The sequence below is a fragment of the Rana temporaria genome, chromosome 11 (assembly GCF_905171775.1).
Source record: "Rana temporaria chromosome 11, aRanTem1.1, whole genome shotgun sequence".
In the NCBI taxonomy this organism is placed as follows: domain Eukaryota; kingdom Metazoa; phylum Chordata; class Amphibia; order Anura; family Ranidae; genus Rana; species Rana temporaria.
This window is the reverse complement of record NC_053499.1, coordinates 130,475,948-130,491,266: the sequence shown is the minus strand read 5'-3', so window position 1 is coordinate 130,491,266 and position 15,319 is coordinate 130,475,948. Positions and strand designations below refer to the sequence as shown.

The window sequence follows — 15,319 nt, the reverse complement described above, 5'->3', positions numbered from 1 at the left end:
TGCGCCGCAGAGAGGGGGGTTCTGGGAAGTGTAGTGTGTGGAAGTGGGAAAGTGAAGGCATGAGTGGGAAGAGGAGGCAGAGAGGAGAAGGGAGCAATGGGGGGAAGAAGGCGAGGGGGCCGGTGAGGGCTGAGCTGTCAGTGTCATTACTGGAGAAGACTGACCGAGAGGAGGTGAGGAGAGTCTGGGAGAGCCAGGAGACTGCGCAGTGTGGTGAGTGACATGTGGGGGAGAACTGAGGGGAAGGAGCAGAGCCCCTGGATGGGAGAAGTATGGTGGGGTGAACAGAACCCTTGAATTGTGGACTCTGAAGGAAGAGCAGAGCATATGGGGGAGTCAGAGATTACTTTTTTGGGGTTAACTCTAGAGAGGGAGCAGAGCCTGTGAGGGGGGGGGGTGGAGTCAGGTGGGGAAACAGAGGTAAAGGGGTCAGTGGAGACAGGTGGGGTAAGCAAAGCCTCCTGGGGGAGGAGTCAGGTGGGGTGAGCGGAGCCTCTTTGGTAGGGGTGCAACGGATCAAAAAACTCACGGATCGGATCGATCCTCGGATCAGGAGTCACGGATCGGATCATTTTCGGATCAGTAAAAAAAAAAAAACACAAGACAAACAAAAGTTTTGTCTTTTTACATTTTTATTAATATTATTTTTTTTCCGGGGGGGAGGAGTCAGGTGGGGTGAGCGAAGCCCCCTGGGGGGGAGGAGTCAGGTGGGGTGAGCGGAGCCCCCTGGGGGGGAGGAGTCAGGTGGGGGGAGCGGAGCCCCCTGGGGGGGAGGAGTCAGGTGGGGTGAGCGGAGCCCCCTGGGGGGGAGGAGTCAGGTGGGGTGAGCGGAGCCCCCTGGGGGGGAGGAGTCAGGTGGGGTGAGCGGAGCCCCCTGGGGGGGAGGAGTCAGGTGGGGTGAGCGGAGCCCCCTGGGGGGTGGAGTCAGGTGGGGTGAGCGGAGCCCCCTGGGGGGTGGAGTCAGGTGGGGTGAGCGGAGCCCCCTGGGGGGTGGAGTCAGGTGGGGTGAGCGGAGCCCCCTGGGGGGGGTGGAGTCGGGTGGGGTGAGCGGAGCCCCCTGGGGGGGGTGGAGTCGGGTGGGGTGAGCGGAGCCCCCTGGGGGGGGTGGAGTCGGGTGGGGTGAGCGGAGCCCCCTGGGGGGGGTGGAGTCGGGTGGGGTGAGCGGAGCCCCCTGGGGGGGGTGGAGTCGGGTGGGGTGAGCGGAGCCCCCTGGGGGGGGTGGAGTCGGGTGGGGTGAGCGGAGCCCCCTGGGGGGGGTGGAGTCGGGTGGGGTGAGCGGAGCCCCCTGGGGGGGGTGGAGTCGGGTGGGGTGAGCGGAGCCCCCTGGGGGGGGTGGAGTCGGGTGGGGTGAGCGGAGCCCCCTGGGGGGGGTGGAGTCGGGTGGGGTGAGCGGAGCCCCCTGGGGGGGTGGAGTCAGGTGGGGTGAGCGGAGCCCCCTGGGGGGGGTGGAGTCAGGTGGGGTGAGCGGAGCCCATTGGGGGTAGGAGTCAGGTGGGGTGAGCGGAGCCCATGGGGGGGGGGGGGGGTAGGAGTCAGGTGGGGTGAGCGGAGCCTCCTTGGCGAGGAGTCAGGTGGGGTGAGCAGAGCCTTTTTGGGGAGGAGTCAGGTGGGGTGAGCAGAGCCCCCTGGGGGGTGGAGTCAGGTGGGGTGAGCGGAGCCTCTTTGGGGAGGAGTCAGGTGGGGTCAGCAGAGCCCCCTGGGGGGGTGGGGTCAGCAGAGCCCCCTGGGGGGGGTGGAGTCAGGTGGGGTGAGCGGAGCCCCCTGGGGGGGTGGGGTCAGCAGAGCCCCCTGGGGGGTGGAGTCAAGTGGGGTGAGCGGAGCCCCCTGGGGGGGGAGTAGAGTCAGGTGGGGTGAGCGGAGCCTCCTGGGGGAGGAGTCAGGTGGGGTAAGTGGAGCCTCTTTGGGGAGGAGTCAGGTGGGGTGAGCGGAGCCCACTGGGGGAGGAGTTATCAGAGCCCCCTGGGGGGTGGAGTCAGGTGGGATCAGGAGTCAGATCTTACAGGAATATTCGTTTAGGCAGAATGCTAACCAAATCTTAATAAAGTGAGAGGGTTGGGATGTATTGCTGTCTGTATCACTGTTTGGGAGATTCTCTCATGTCTTGTTTTGGGGTCTGTCATCACAAAGCACAGAAAGAGGAAATCTAATAGCTGGATTCAGAAAGATTTACGCCGGCGTATCAGTAAATACGCAGACGTAACTCTGAATCTACGCCGTCCTAAATGTAAGCATATTCTGGAAGCCAGATACGCTTAAATTAGGCTAAGATACGAGCGGCGTAAGTCTCCTACGCCGTCGTATCTTAAATGTAATTTTTAGGCTGCCCGCTAGGTGGCGCTTCCGTTGAGTTTGGCGTAGAATATGTAAATGACTAGATACGCCGATTCACGAACGTACGTGCGCCGGTCGCAGTAAAGATACGCCGTTTCCGTAAGAGATACGCCGCATAAAGATAAAGCTGCCCCCTAGGTGGACGTAATTTACGTTCACGTCGAAACCAATACGTCCTTGCGGCATACTTTGGAGCAATGCACAGTGGGATATGTACACGGACGGCGCATTCCAAACATTAACATAAAACACGCCCCCCCATTCTCATTTGAATTAGGCATGCTTACGCCGGCCCCATTTACGCTACGCCACCGTAAGTTAGGAGGCAAGTGATTTGTGAATACAATACTTGCCTCTCTGACTTAAGGCAGCGTAGCGCAAATACGATACGCTACGCCGCCTTAAAGATGCGGCGACCTACTTGAATCTGGCTATTAATCACCAGAAAAGGAGGGGAGGTGATCTCTCCCAATGGGGACCCTTGTTCAGGGGACAGCTGATTTCCTGTTGTGTCTATAGGACAGAACATGAGAGTAAATCTCATCAGTGGGAACAAGGAGAGCAATACAATTTTGAAAGGTCCTAACGTTGCCTTACTGAACCTAAAACTACAAGTAAAGCTTTTAGCTGGAGTTACATTTTAAGTTAAGTCTCATCAAGTCAGTTTTATTTTATATTCTATAAACATCTATAGGTTTGGAGTGCCCATGTCATGTTCTTCTGATGTAAATAACAGCATGTTGTGCAGGTTTAACATTCCCTTTATTTGTGCTCCCCTGTAGGCTCTGTTCTTCTGGATTCGGTCCCCTTCCAGCACTGTGTCATCAGTTCTTTCATTGAAAACTCCGAGTTCCTGGATGGGCTGAAAGATGAACTATTTGCCTTGAATTTCCATGACAAATCCAATGACTTGTACAAGTTTCAGCAGGTAGGACAGCAAGCTGGATGAGACAAAAAGGCAGGAAAACGCAGAGGCCGATTGTTTTAAACAATCTTAGTGTGACACCAAACAACATCCCTATTCTCTAAATATAATATATACACATCCACTACTGGCCCTGTAATCTGTTTTTCACAAAATAGTTTCTTACTGTATTTGTTCTGCCTCCCTGTAATATCCTCTATAAACTCCCAAACCTATTCTTTCTTCACTTACTTCCCTTTGTTTGGGGCGAGCAGTGCACGTTAGATGCTGTCATGTGCACTGCTCTATGCACACTACACACCCCATAGTCCATCTCTGGAGCAAGCAGGAGATGGTGGTTACATTCCTACAGACAGTGGGAATGGATGGTGAATGAATAGAGAATGTACGTAGCCAACCTCTAAGGCCTCGTACACACGATAGGTTAACCAGAGGACAACGGTCTGACAGACCGTTTTCATCAGTCAAAACCGATCGTGTGTGGGCCCCATAGGTTATTTAACCTTCGGTTAAAAAAAAGCAAACTTGCTTTAAAATTTAACCGATGGATGGATATATATATATATATATATATATATATATATATATATATATATATATATATATATATATATATATATATATATATATATATATATATATATATATATATATATATATATATATGATATATATGATATATATACGCATATAGGTCAAAACCGATCGTTAGTATGCAAAACCATCGCATGCTCAGAATCAAGTCGACGCATGCTTGGAAGCATTGAACTTCGTTTTTTTTCAGCACGTTGTGTTTTACGTCACCGCGTTCTGACACGATCGGTTATTTAACCTATGGTGTGTAGGCACATCAGACCATCAGTCAGCTTCATCGATTAACCTAAGACAATGGTCCTTCAGACCGTTGTCCTCTGGTTAACCTATCGTGTGTACGAGGCCTTACAGGAAGCTGTACAGGAAGGCCTTACAGCAGCAAAAAAGGAATTTAAAGGAGGCTGAGAGCATCAAAAGTCACGACTAAGCTTTTGCCGCACTCAAAGGCGTAAGAAGGGAGTAGGTGGATTTACCTTGTGTTTGGTAGCTTTAAAGTGGTTGTAAAGGCTGAAGGTTTTGTATGCAGCTCTCCCCCGTCAGCCCCTCTAATACTTGCCTAAGCCCAATCTCGATCCAGCGATGTGCATAAGACCCTAGGCTTTCCTGGGTCTCTCCCTCCCGATTGGCTGAGATGCAGCAGCAGGAGCCATTGGCTCCCACTGCTGACAATCGCAGCCAGTAAGGCAGGAGTTGTGATCTCTGTGTCTTTTGGATGTAGAGAGCCAGCTCAGAAGCGAGCATGCACAAGTACCCCCACAGAAAACCACTTGCTATGGGGGCATTTGGCAGGGGGCAGGGTGACGGCAGGGGACCCTGAAAAGGAGGAGGATCGGGGCTGCTCTGTGCAAAATCACTGTACAGAGCAGGTAAGTATCACCTGTTTGTTTTTTTTTTGTTTTTTCCTTTACAATCCTTTTAATAAACCTATTTTGGACTCTAAAGGTGAGTGGCCACTTGACCCCTGAAGGTATCCTGTGGTATTTGGCACCAAGTTGTCTGTAGCAGATCCTTTTAGCCTTGAAAGTTGCGAGTTGGGGCCACCATAGATCGGACTTGTTTTTCCAGCACATCCCACAGATGCTCAATTGGATTGAGTTCTGGAGATTTTGAAGGCCAAGTCAGCACCTCAAACTCATTGTTTTGTCCCTTAAATCATTCCTGAACCATTTTAGCAGTGTGATAGTTATCCTGCTGAAAGAGGCCACTGCTATCAGGAAATACACTTTCCACAAAGGGGATACAGTGTTTAGGTAGGTGTTCCATGTCTAATATCCACATGAATGACCGGACCCATGGTTTCCCAGCTGACCATTGTCCAAAGCATCACACTGCCTTCCGCCGGCTTGCTTTCTCCCCATCATACATTGTGGTGCCACCCCTTCCCCAGATAAATGAGACGCACACACCCACCCCCCTGCCATCCACATGATGTAAAAGAAAACATGATTCATCAGACCAGGCCACCTTCTTCCGTTGCTCTGTGATACAATTCTGTTGCTCACGTCCCAATTAAGGATGAGCTCCAGCGTGTTCGCATAGTACACGTGCAGAGCCCCATAGGAAGTCTGCACGGCGCTGCGCTAATCACAGCCAGGGAGACATTTCCCGATGCTCGGCTGCAGAGATCGGGAAATGTCTCCCTGGCTGTGATTAGCGCAGCGCTGTGCAGACTTCCTGGCGGGCTCTGCACGTGTACTATGCGAACACGCTGGAGCTCATCCTTAGTCCCAATTGTAGGTGAGTTTGGCTATGGACACGGGACCCTGACTGCTTTGCAACTAGCAGCCCCATACACAACATACTGCAATACCCATTTTTTTCTGCTAACACATCAGCTTCATGGACAACGTGTTTACTTGCTGCCTAATACATCCCAACAATTTCCATATGTCATTGTAACAAGATAATCATTGTAATTTTACCACACTTTACCTGTCAGTGGTCATAAAATGATGGCAGATAGGTGTTTGTATACTGCCGAGTAGACACAAATTACATTTCATTAGGATACTACAGTTTTGTTTTACTACATGATATTAGTAGTCCTTGTTAATAATTTTTTTTTTTTGTTTTTTTTATACAGTCAGAGGATTTGAAAAGCAGGAAGGAACCACACATTAGTGCCCTGAGGTAAGGGAGATCTGGTACTTGTTTTCCCTTCACGCTTCTCGTACTTGAGTGTGTACATTCTATCTCCTGTTTTATAGAAATGGCAGTTCATGTTTTCCCTACATACTGAATGATGTGGTAAGGATTAGAGTGATAGTGGGAATTGGCTAGAGCTTTGTGGTGTTGTTAGTATGTATATACATTTATGACCTGAGCACAGAAGCATTTAGGTAGATTCAGTAAGAGTTAGGCCGACTTATCAGTAGATAAGTCCACCTAACTCAGAATCTACGCCGACCTATGTTTAAGCGTATGCTCAAACAGAGATACGCTTAAACATATCTAAGATAGGACGGCTTGCGCCGTCCTATCTTAGGTTGCAATATTTTGGATGGTCGCTAGGTGGCGCTTCCATTGCGGCCGGCGTAGAATATGTAAATGAGTTTATATGCCGATTCACGAACGTACGCCCAGCCGCCGCAGTCGATTTACGCCGTTTCCGTAGCGCATTACAGGCCTAAAGTTATTCCATCTATTAGGTGGAATAACAATGTTAAAGTATGGCCGCCGTTCCCGCCGCGAGGTTAAATGTTTTTACGCTGTTTGCGTAAGTCGTCCGCGAATCGGGATTTACGTCGTTTACGCCCACGTCGAAATCAATAGGCCCGTGCGGCGTACGTAACCGCAATGCACACTGGGAAATGTAGTCGTCCGGCGAATGCGCAGTGAAAAAAAAACGTCAAAAACGTGAGGTCAAGCCTCATTACCATCAAACACGCCCCCCTCCAAGTCATTTGAATTCGGCGCCCTTACGCCCGCCCGCTTTAGGCTACGCCGCCGTATATTAGCAGGCAAGTATATTGAGAATCATTACTAGCCTAGCTAATTTACGGCGGCGTAGCCTAAACAGGCTAAGCTACGCCGCCGCAAAGTTAAGCCCATCTCTTTGAATCTACCTAATTGTATTTAATCTCCTCATACATGTCTCTGTGTATTTGATCAGAAAGCTTGACCTGTGTTGACCTCTTTTGACATATCTTCACAGGGTCCTGTTTTGTGGCTTTCATCCTGATCCTAGTTTTACTGCTTAGTGGGATATTGAGCTGAAGAGAGAATACCCTCAGTAAAGCAGGGATTCTCTACTTGCTTACGAGTTCAGGTCAGTAACTCACTAAGTAGTAAAACAAGGACCTGGATGGCAGTCTTTGAGAACATGGGACTAGTGGCAGTGTCAATATTTCTATCATGACAAATTCCTTTTGGCCCTATTCACAGTAGGCACTGCATTTATTCAATACGAATGGGATGGTTGTACACTTTTATGCAGGAAAAATCAAATGTGTGTACCCATGCAAAATGTCACTGTAGTTTAGGGTTTACTTTGGATAACATACCACACAGACTTTGGGTTAATTCTGACCAACACTGCGGGCCAGATTCTCATTGGGCTTACGACGGCGCAACGCCATGTACGCCGTCGTAAGTCCTAATCTGGCCCGTCGTATCTATGCGACTGATTCTTAGAATCAGTTACGCATAGATATCCATTAGATCCGACATGCGTAAGGCTCTTACGCTGTCGGATCTAAAATGCATTTTTTTTTTCGCCGCTAGGTGTCGCCGCCGTTGTTTTCCCCCGTAGAGTATGCAAATTAGCTAGATACGCGAATTCCCGAATGTACGCGCGGTCGACGCAGTGAAGTTACGACGTTTACGTAAGGTTTGCGCGGCGTAAGGTTGCCCCTGCTATATGAGGGGCAACCAATGTTAAGTATGGCCGTCGTTCCCGCGTCGAAATTTAAAAATTTACGTTGTTTGCGTAAGTCGTCCGTGAATGGGGCTGGACGCCATTTACATTCACGTCGAAACCAATGACGTCCTTTTGACGTCATTTAGCGCAATGCACGTCGGGGAAATTTTAGGGACGGCGCATGCGCATTAGGTTCGGTGCGGGAACGCGCCTAATTTAAATGCTATACGCCCCCTACCCGCCTAATCTGAATTAGGCGGGCTTGCGCCGGGGGATTTACGATACGCTGCCGCAACTTTACAGGCAAGTGCTTTGTGAATCAAGCACTTGCCCATAAAACTTGCGGCGGCGTAACGTAAATGAGATACATTACGCCGCCGCAGAGATGCGACGATCTACGTGAATCTGCCCCTGCATGTCTAGGTGCCTGTACAGCATACTCGTAACACCAATGTTTATTTTTGCTTTTCTTTTTTAGCTGACAATCTCTTTAGTACAACAGGCACCATTAAAACTGTCATATCACCAATGTCTGCATTTTGGCACAGTATTAAAAAAGTTGCTATGTTGCACAAATACAAAACGAGAAAAAAAAAAATATTGACAAAAGTGCAGTATACAGACTTGATTAACTGTTTGTTTTTTCCTTCATAGTCTCAAGCATGATTATTTTTTTTTTTTTCTGCTAGCCTTCAAACAATCTCTTTTCTGTCTTCTCCCTGTTCTAGAAAAGTTCTATTTGAGGACTTCCGACGGTGGCTTTCAGAGGTGACGCTTGTGGAGTTGGAGACCACTGTAGACATATCATGTGCTCAGTACAATTACACAGGTATGAGATGGACACATGGGAGTTGATTTATTAAAACAGTACAGTGCATAATCTGGTAAAGCTGTGCATGGTAGCCAATCGGCTTCTAACCTCAGCTTGTTCAGTTAAGCTCTAACACAATAAATCCTGGAAGCTGGTTTCTATGCAGAGCTATCTGCACCAGATTTTTCTCCAGTTTTATTAAATCAAACCCATGAAGTCACCAGTCAGTTATATGAAAAGTTTTATTTTTATTTTTTAACTGCAGAAAAATGTTTTTCCTTAAGCAACCAATATACCCCATACTTTGGGCTAGATTCAGGTAGGGGCGCGCATAGATACGGCGGCGCAGCGTATCGTATTTACGCGCCGCCGCAACTTACAGGAGCAAGTGCAGTATTCACAAAGCACTTGCTCCGTAAGTTGCGGCGGCGTAGCGTAAATGGGGCCGGCGTAAGCGCGCGTAATTCAAATGTGGAAGGTGGGGCATGTTTTATGTAAATCTATGATGACCTGACTTGATTGTACAAGCCGTCCGTGTACATATCCCAGTGTGCATTGCTCCCAAGTACGCCGCAACGACGTATTGGTTTCGACGTGAACGTAAATTACGTCCAGCCCTATTCGCGAACGACTTACGCAAACGACGTTAAAAATTCAAAAATCGAAGCGGGAACGACGTCCATACTTAACATTGCATGCGCCTCATAGAAACAGGAGCAACGTTACGCCGAAAAAGCCTTACGCAAACGACGTAAAAAACTACCGCCGGGAGCACGTACGTTTGTGAATCGGCGTATCTAGGTAATTTGCATACTCTACGCCGAAAACGACGGAAGCGACACCTAGCGGCCAGCGTGAGAATGCACCCTAAGATACGACGGCGTAAGAGAATTATGCCAGTCGGATCTTGGTCTAATGTCGGCGTATCTTGCTTTCTGAATACAGAAAGAAGATACACCGGTGCAGCTTTGAATTTACGCGGCTTATCTATGGATACGCCGGCGTAATTCTTTGCTGAATCTGGCCCTTTGTATTTTCTGACAAAGTCAACCTGGTCGGATTGGGGACATTGTCAGCCCCTGAACTGCCTCTATAAAGCAGTGAAGTGAGTGGTACATTATGGATTGTTGACTTCACCTTATTTTATAACAAAGGGGGAGGATAATGAGTTTCACGTGTTCATAGACTGAACACATCCAGCTTCGCATGTCACACATCTTAAGCAAGAGGCGCAATCGGCATATGGGATGCCCATTGCAATGTAGAATAGAGATGACTGATAAGGCCTGGTAGTTGCTTAAAAGGCAGTCATTGGTCCTTTTACATTCTGGCTCCATTATTTTATTTGTTTTGGGACAGAGTAGAGGAAAGTCATAACCTCTGCCAGGTTTTGACTGTATGTGCCTCCATTTCACTGAACTCCTATATGGTCATTGGGACAAGAAGCGAGTGAAATCTCTTTTGGGCTCAGTTTACATATATGCAGATTGGATGCATTTTTAACCGCATCCAATCCAGCTTTCAATGGAGCCAGTTCAAACATGTCTGGGGCCTCAATCCATTTCTGAAAAGGGTCCTGTGCAATTTTGTGTCCGGTTCAAAAATTTGCACCTGAACCGGTGAACAAAACCGCAGCCGGACATGTGTGAACCTAGCCTAATGCCACATACACACAATCGGAAATTCTGATAACAAAACCGTGGATTTTTTTCTGATGGAATGTTGGCTCAAACTTGTATTGCATACACACGGCCACACAAAATTTAGACCGTCAAGTTCAATAGGCAGTGCGGCTCTTCTGCTTGATTCCGAGCATGCGTGGATTTTTGTGCGTTGGTATTGCATACAGACGATCAGAATTTCCGACAAAAACTTTTCTTGTTGGAAAAATTGAGAACCAGCTCTCAATTTTTGCTGTTGGAAATTTCAACAGAAAAAGTCAGATGGAGCATACACACGCGACCCGACGAATTTCCGACCAAAAGCTCACATCAAACTTTTCTTGTCGGAAATTCCGACCGTCTGTATGCGGCATAACAAGGAAAACGCACACAGCATTACAAATCTGCCAGATTCTAACTCCACTCTGTCCATAATGAACAAAAAAAAATAAAAACTTTAAAGTTTCAAATCTACAGTATTTGGTAATCTTCCTATAAAATTGTTATCAATACAGTATATCAGTTTTAAAAATCTTATGTATAGTTTTTGTAAATATGCTCCTACAGCTCATTTGTTTATGAAATGCTGGACTTGCTTATTTGTACCCCAGTCACTGTGGTCGTACTTTACTACTCTTACCTTTTTTAAAGTGGTTGTAAACCTCAGACATAAAATATGAACAAAGCACATACCTCTATAGTGTGTACGTGTCTCATTCCGAGCACTTAATGTAATTTCTGAAAGAAGGAGAGGTAAGGGCACACAGGTGGAGGGCTGGTCTAGGGTGATGATGGAGAGATGGCACTTGAGGCAGTGCTTTTGAGGAGGAGAGGGAACTCTGGAAATGTAGACTAAAGAAAGGCACTGCTAAGTATTAAAGGATTTCATTCAGTGCACAAGGGGTTAAAAAAAACACGTACAGGATCGTGGAGTAATAAATGCATGTACCATGCAGTCCTCATGTGTGTTCCTAGTCCTTTATCTGTCCACAGATGGAGAGCAGGGGGGAGCCGTCCAGCAGCTGTCAGGATTCTATAATATGTGCAGGAGTGAGGAGACAGTGAGGCGGCTTGTGTTCTGGGTTCACACTGGAACACACAAGGGCCGATGGCGTCAGTCAAGAGCGGTGGCTGCATTTGCACACACTGTCTGGCTCGGCCAGCCCCCTGCTTACTTCTCACTGGCTGTTGACAGCAGCAGGAGCTAATGGCTCCCACTGCTAGCTCTGAGCCAGTGAGGGAAGAGCGAGAGCAGCAATGCTGTTTTCATGTACCTTAGCGCATAGAATTCATAAAGATAAAAAAAACCTTCTGCCTTTTAGTTCCACTTGCAACATCCATTTTCTTTACAGGTATCTTGGTTATGAAATTCCTGTTGCAGGGGATGCTTGATATTAGACTTCAGCTCTGTGGAACATACTAGGATAAGCAGTGAGTGGAGGTACACAGAGGGCATTCAGGGCCAGATTCTTGTAGTTTTCCCGCGGCGGTAGCGTAAGCCATTTACACTACGCCGCCCCAACTTACAGGAGCAAGTGCTGTATTCCCCAAACACTTGCTCCGTAGTTTGGGGCGGCGTAGTGTAATTGGCCCGGCGTATCCCCGCGTAATTCCAAGGGGGCGGCTTGTATTTAAATTAAGCGCGCCCCCGTTTCGAATGAACTGCGCATGCGCCGGGCTAAAAATAGCCCAGTGCGCATGCTCCAGTTCTCGGCGGAAAATGTCAATGACGCCGACATGTGCGTCATTGACGTAAAGTCGTATACAAGAACGACTTAGTAAAACGACGTACCCGACGTGAAAAGACGACGCGGACCCGACGCCATACTTAACATGGCATACGTGGGACAGGCGTAAGGTTACCCCTCATATAGCAGGGGTAACCTTATGCTTACGCAAACGACGTTAGCGACGGTTACGCGACGCAATTTCATTCGGGAATCGGCGTATCAGGCTCATTTGCATAAACAAATGAGACCTGAACGCCACCTAGCGGCCGGCGGCGAATTACATTTAGGATCCGACAGTGTAAGTGACTTACACCAGTCGAATCCTAGCCTAAATCCGGCATATCTTGTTTTGTGAATACAAAATAATGATACGCCGGCGGGAAATTCGATTTACGCCGGTGTATCAGTAGATACACCGGCGTAACTTGTTTGAGAATATGGCCCTCAGTTTTTTGTGAGGAAGCACCTTTTATTTTTTTGTCAGTTATAAACAAATCGGGGAGCTGAAAATTGAAGGAAAGGGACATTTTTGATAACATCACTATCATAGTTACTTGTATCAGTTATATGTTTGTATCACTTTGTCTGAAAGGGAGGGTTTCCATGTCAGAATCCATGTCTAAAATAGCAAATGTCGTTTTTAAGATTGAATTCTGTTGTTCTGTCTTTCCTCTGATGTCACTGCACAGATACTCTGCTCTGTCATGATGATGAGCTGGAAGGGAGAAGATTTGCCTTTATCCTGTATCTGGTTCCAGAGTGGACAGAAGCAGATGGGGGATCACTGGACCTCTACAGCACTGATGGCAAGTCCTATCTGAAATGCACCCTTTATTCTGGATGATTGCTTTATAGGCAAACTACCATTTAAATATACAGACAATGTATGATTAAAAGTTTAAGCTGATTGAATGAAAAATAAAAGTTCTGATTGCCAAGATCCATTGAGACAATTCACACTAACCACAGCGCTTGATATTCCTTTCTGGTTGTACTTGCATTTATAGTTCTTGTGCCAGTTTATCCCTTGTAAGAACTTGTTGTATGGCCTCTATTCATATAATCCTTCCTATCTTCACAGAGAAGGCACAGCCTGGTCATATTGTCAAGTCATTGATTCCATCATGGAACACATTGGTTTTCTTTGAGGTCTCCCCAGTCTCTTTCCACCAGGTAGGTATGATGGCGAGCAGCATGCTTTCATTTTACGCACCAATACCATTTTTTTTTTTTTATCGACGAGTATGAGTACCGATACATTCACTTAAAGAGGAGTTCCACCTAAAAATGGAACTTCCTCTTAACCCACTCCTCGCCCCCTTACATGCCACATTTGGCATGTAATTTTTTTTGGGGGGGGGGGGAGTGGGGGCTTCAGGAGAAGGGGACTTCCTGTCCCACTTCCTCCTTCCGCCGAGGGGCTGGAAAGGCGATTAGCTTAATCGCCTTTTCACAGCCCCTCCCTGTAGGCGAGCGCCTGTCCAATCGGACGGCGCCGCGCCGCTCGCGCATGCGCAGTGGGTGCCCGGCCGTGAAGCCGAAAGCTGTCACTGCCGGGTGCCCACACTAGAAATGAAGAGGGGGGGCGAGGAGCGGAGCCCCGGCCGGCGCGTCGCTGGAGCCGTGGAGCAGGTAAGTGTCAGTTTATTAAAAGCCAGCAGCTACACTTTTTGTAGCTGCTGACTTTTAATAAACTTAAAAAATGGGTGGAAAACCCCTTTAAGTACTTGCTGATATTAGGTACCGATACTTTGCGGTGCGAATCGCATGCAATTTGAACAGGAATGTGGTGGGATTCCTGTCCACATAACATGTGGTTTCCCCCCTACTTCTGTGTGAAGCCAGGCTTGTCATAGTGACTTCAGCCTTATGCCCCATACAGACGATCGTTTTTTGTGATGAAAAAAAATGACGTTTTTGAAAACGTCATTTAAAATGATAGTGTGTGGGGAAAATGTCGTTTTATGTCTTCAGAAAAACGACCAAAAAAAAATTCGAACATGCTCGAATTTTTTGTGTCGTTTTTCAAAATGTCATTTTCTCTTACCACCTTCCAGGACGGCACCCGAGAGATGATGGCTCCTCCTGCAGGAAACACAATCACATGACAGTTTAAAAGGCCCCGCCCTTCCCCTTGCTCCTCAGTATTGATTGTGTTTCTCCAACACAGCGACACGTTTGTTTTGTTTATGGAAACCTAGAGACCGGGGAGGGTCGAAGGTACCCCTGTGAGACAGGTTTAAGGGAGGCCGGGGAGGGCTGAACTTACCTGTAGACTTCGGTCCAAACTCACAGGTCGCCCTATGGAAGCACCAGTGCTCTGAGCTGCGGGGAGGTGAGCCATCACTGCGTGCTATCGAATCCACCACCATTCGAATCGCCGTTTTCCCGGGTCTCCAGACGTAAAAACGCCGCGCTCCAGGCCTCATTCTGAGACAGGAACTGCATCACAGGAAGTGGGCGGTTCTGGACGGCGTAACCCGGAAGTTCCCAGTGGAGCGAGGAGACAGCGTGGGTGGTGGACGGGTCGGCTTGCGGTGACCAGTACAGGAGTACCGACAGCCAGGACCGAGTCACCCTCCTCATGGAAGAGGACGGAAAGACCGACACGACCGCTGGCAGATCCAGGTCGGGGGGCGGTAAGTACCAATCCCCCTGGAAAGGGAGGGGGGAAGTGGTGAGAGTTCCCAAACTTTTAGGGAACGACCGGAGCAGGATCTGGTCCCTTCTCGTCTACTTCCTCCCCTCCCCAGTACAGCCAGCAGTCTTGGGGAAAGACAATTTAAATGTACATTTCATGTCTTTTCAGAAACCCCCAGCGGACCCCAGGAGGCCTCAGCTCAGTCTCCTTCCGCTACAGGGCATAGTTCCTCTAAAAAATGTGGGAATTGTAGAGAGAAGCTCCCCAAGTCCTACACAAAACCTTTCTGCTACAAATGTATTAATATACTGGCGGGAAAGGAGGCTGCTGCCATGATGAAGAGTTTTCTCTCATCCATGCAAACAGAAATGTTAGCAACAGTCAAAGCCTTTCGGGAGGCAGCCGGGCAGTCGGCACAGACCGAAACAGAGGAACTTACCCCTAAGGAAGGCACTTCCTCTCAGGAGACCCCCTTTTCTAAGGGCCCAAGTGTTTTCTTTACACCCTCACAAAATCCCCCTTTGGGGGAAGCAGATGGTGAAGAGAGTGAGGTAGCCAGTCTACCTAGGTCTAGGCACAGCTCAGGGGAGGTAGATGGAGACTCCATTAGTCAGTCTCAGGAGGACACACGTCCAAGAAAACACCTCTTTGCTGTAGAAGATCTAGAGAGTCTCCTCCAGGCTATCTACGCCACAGAGGAAATTCCTGAGACCCCTAAACCTACCTCAGCACAGGATAAAGTTTATAGGGGCCTGAGTGACGCTCAA

General features: G+C 48.2%; 1 protein-coding gene across 1 annotated transcript in view; it reads left to right on the top strand.

Annotated features, from left to right (window-relative positions):
* Positions 1-14: 14 nt before the first annotated feature.
* Positions 15-15,319, top strand: part of OGFOD1 (2-oxoglutarate and iron dependent oxygenase domain containing 1) — a 29,153-nt gene continuing 13,848 nt past the window's right edge. The window contains exons 1-6 of the mRNA XM_040329152.1: positions 15-213; positions 3,114-3,259; positions 5,934-5,980; positions 8,438-8,538; positions 12,601-12,717; positions 12,993-13,084. Coding sequence (XP_040185086.1) covers positions 60-213; positions 3,114-3,259; positions 5,934-5,980; positions 8,438-8,538; positions 12,601-12,717; positions 12,993-13,084 — 657 coding nt within the window. The 5' untranslated portion in view covers positions 15-59. The remainder of the gene's footprint in view (positions 214-3,113; positions 3,260-5,933; positions 5,981-8,437; positions 8,539-12,600; positions 12,718-12,992; positions 13,085-15,319) is intronic.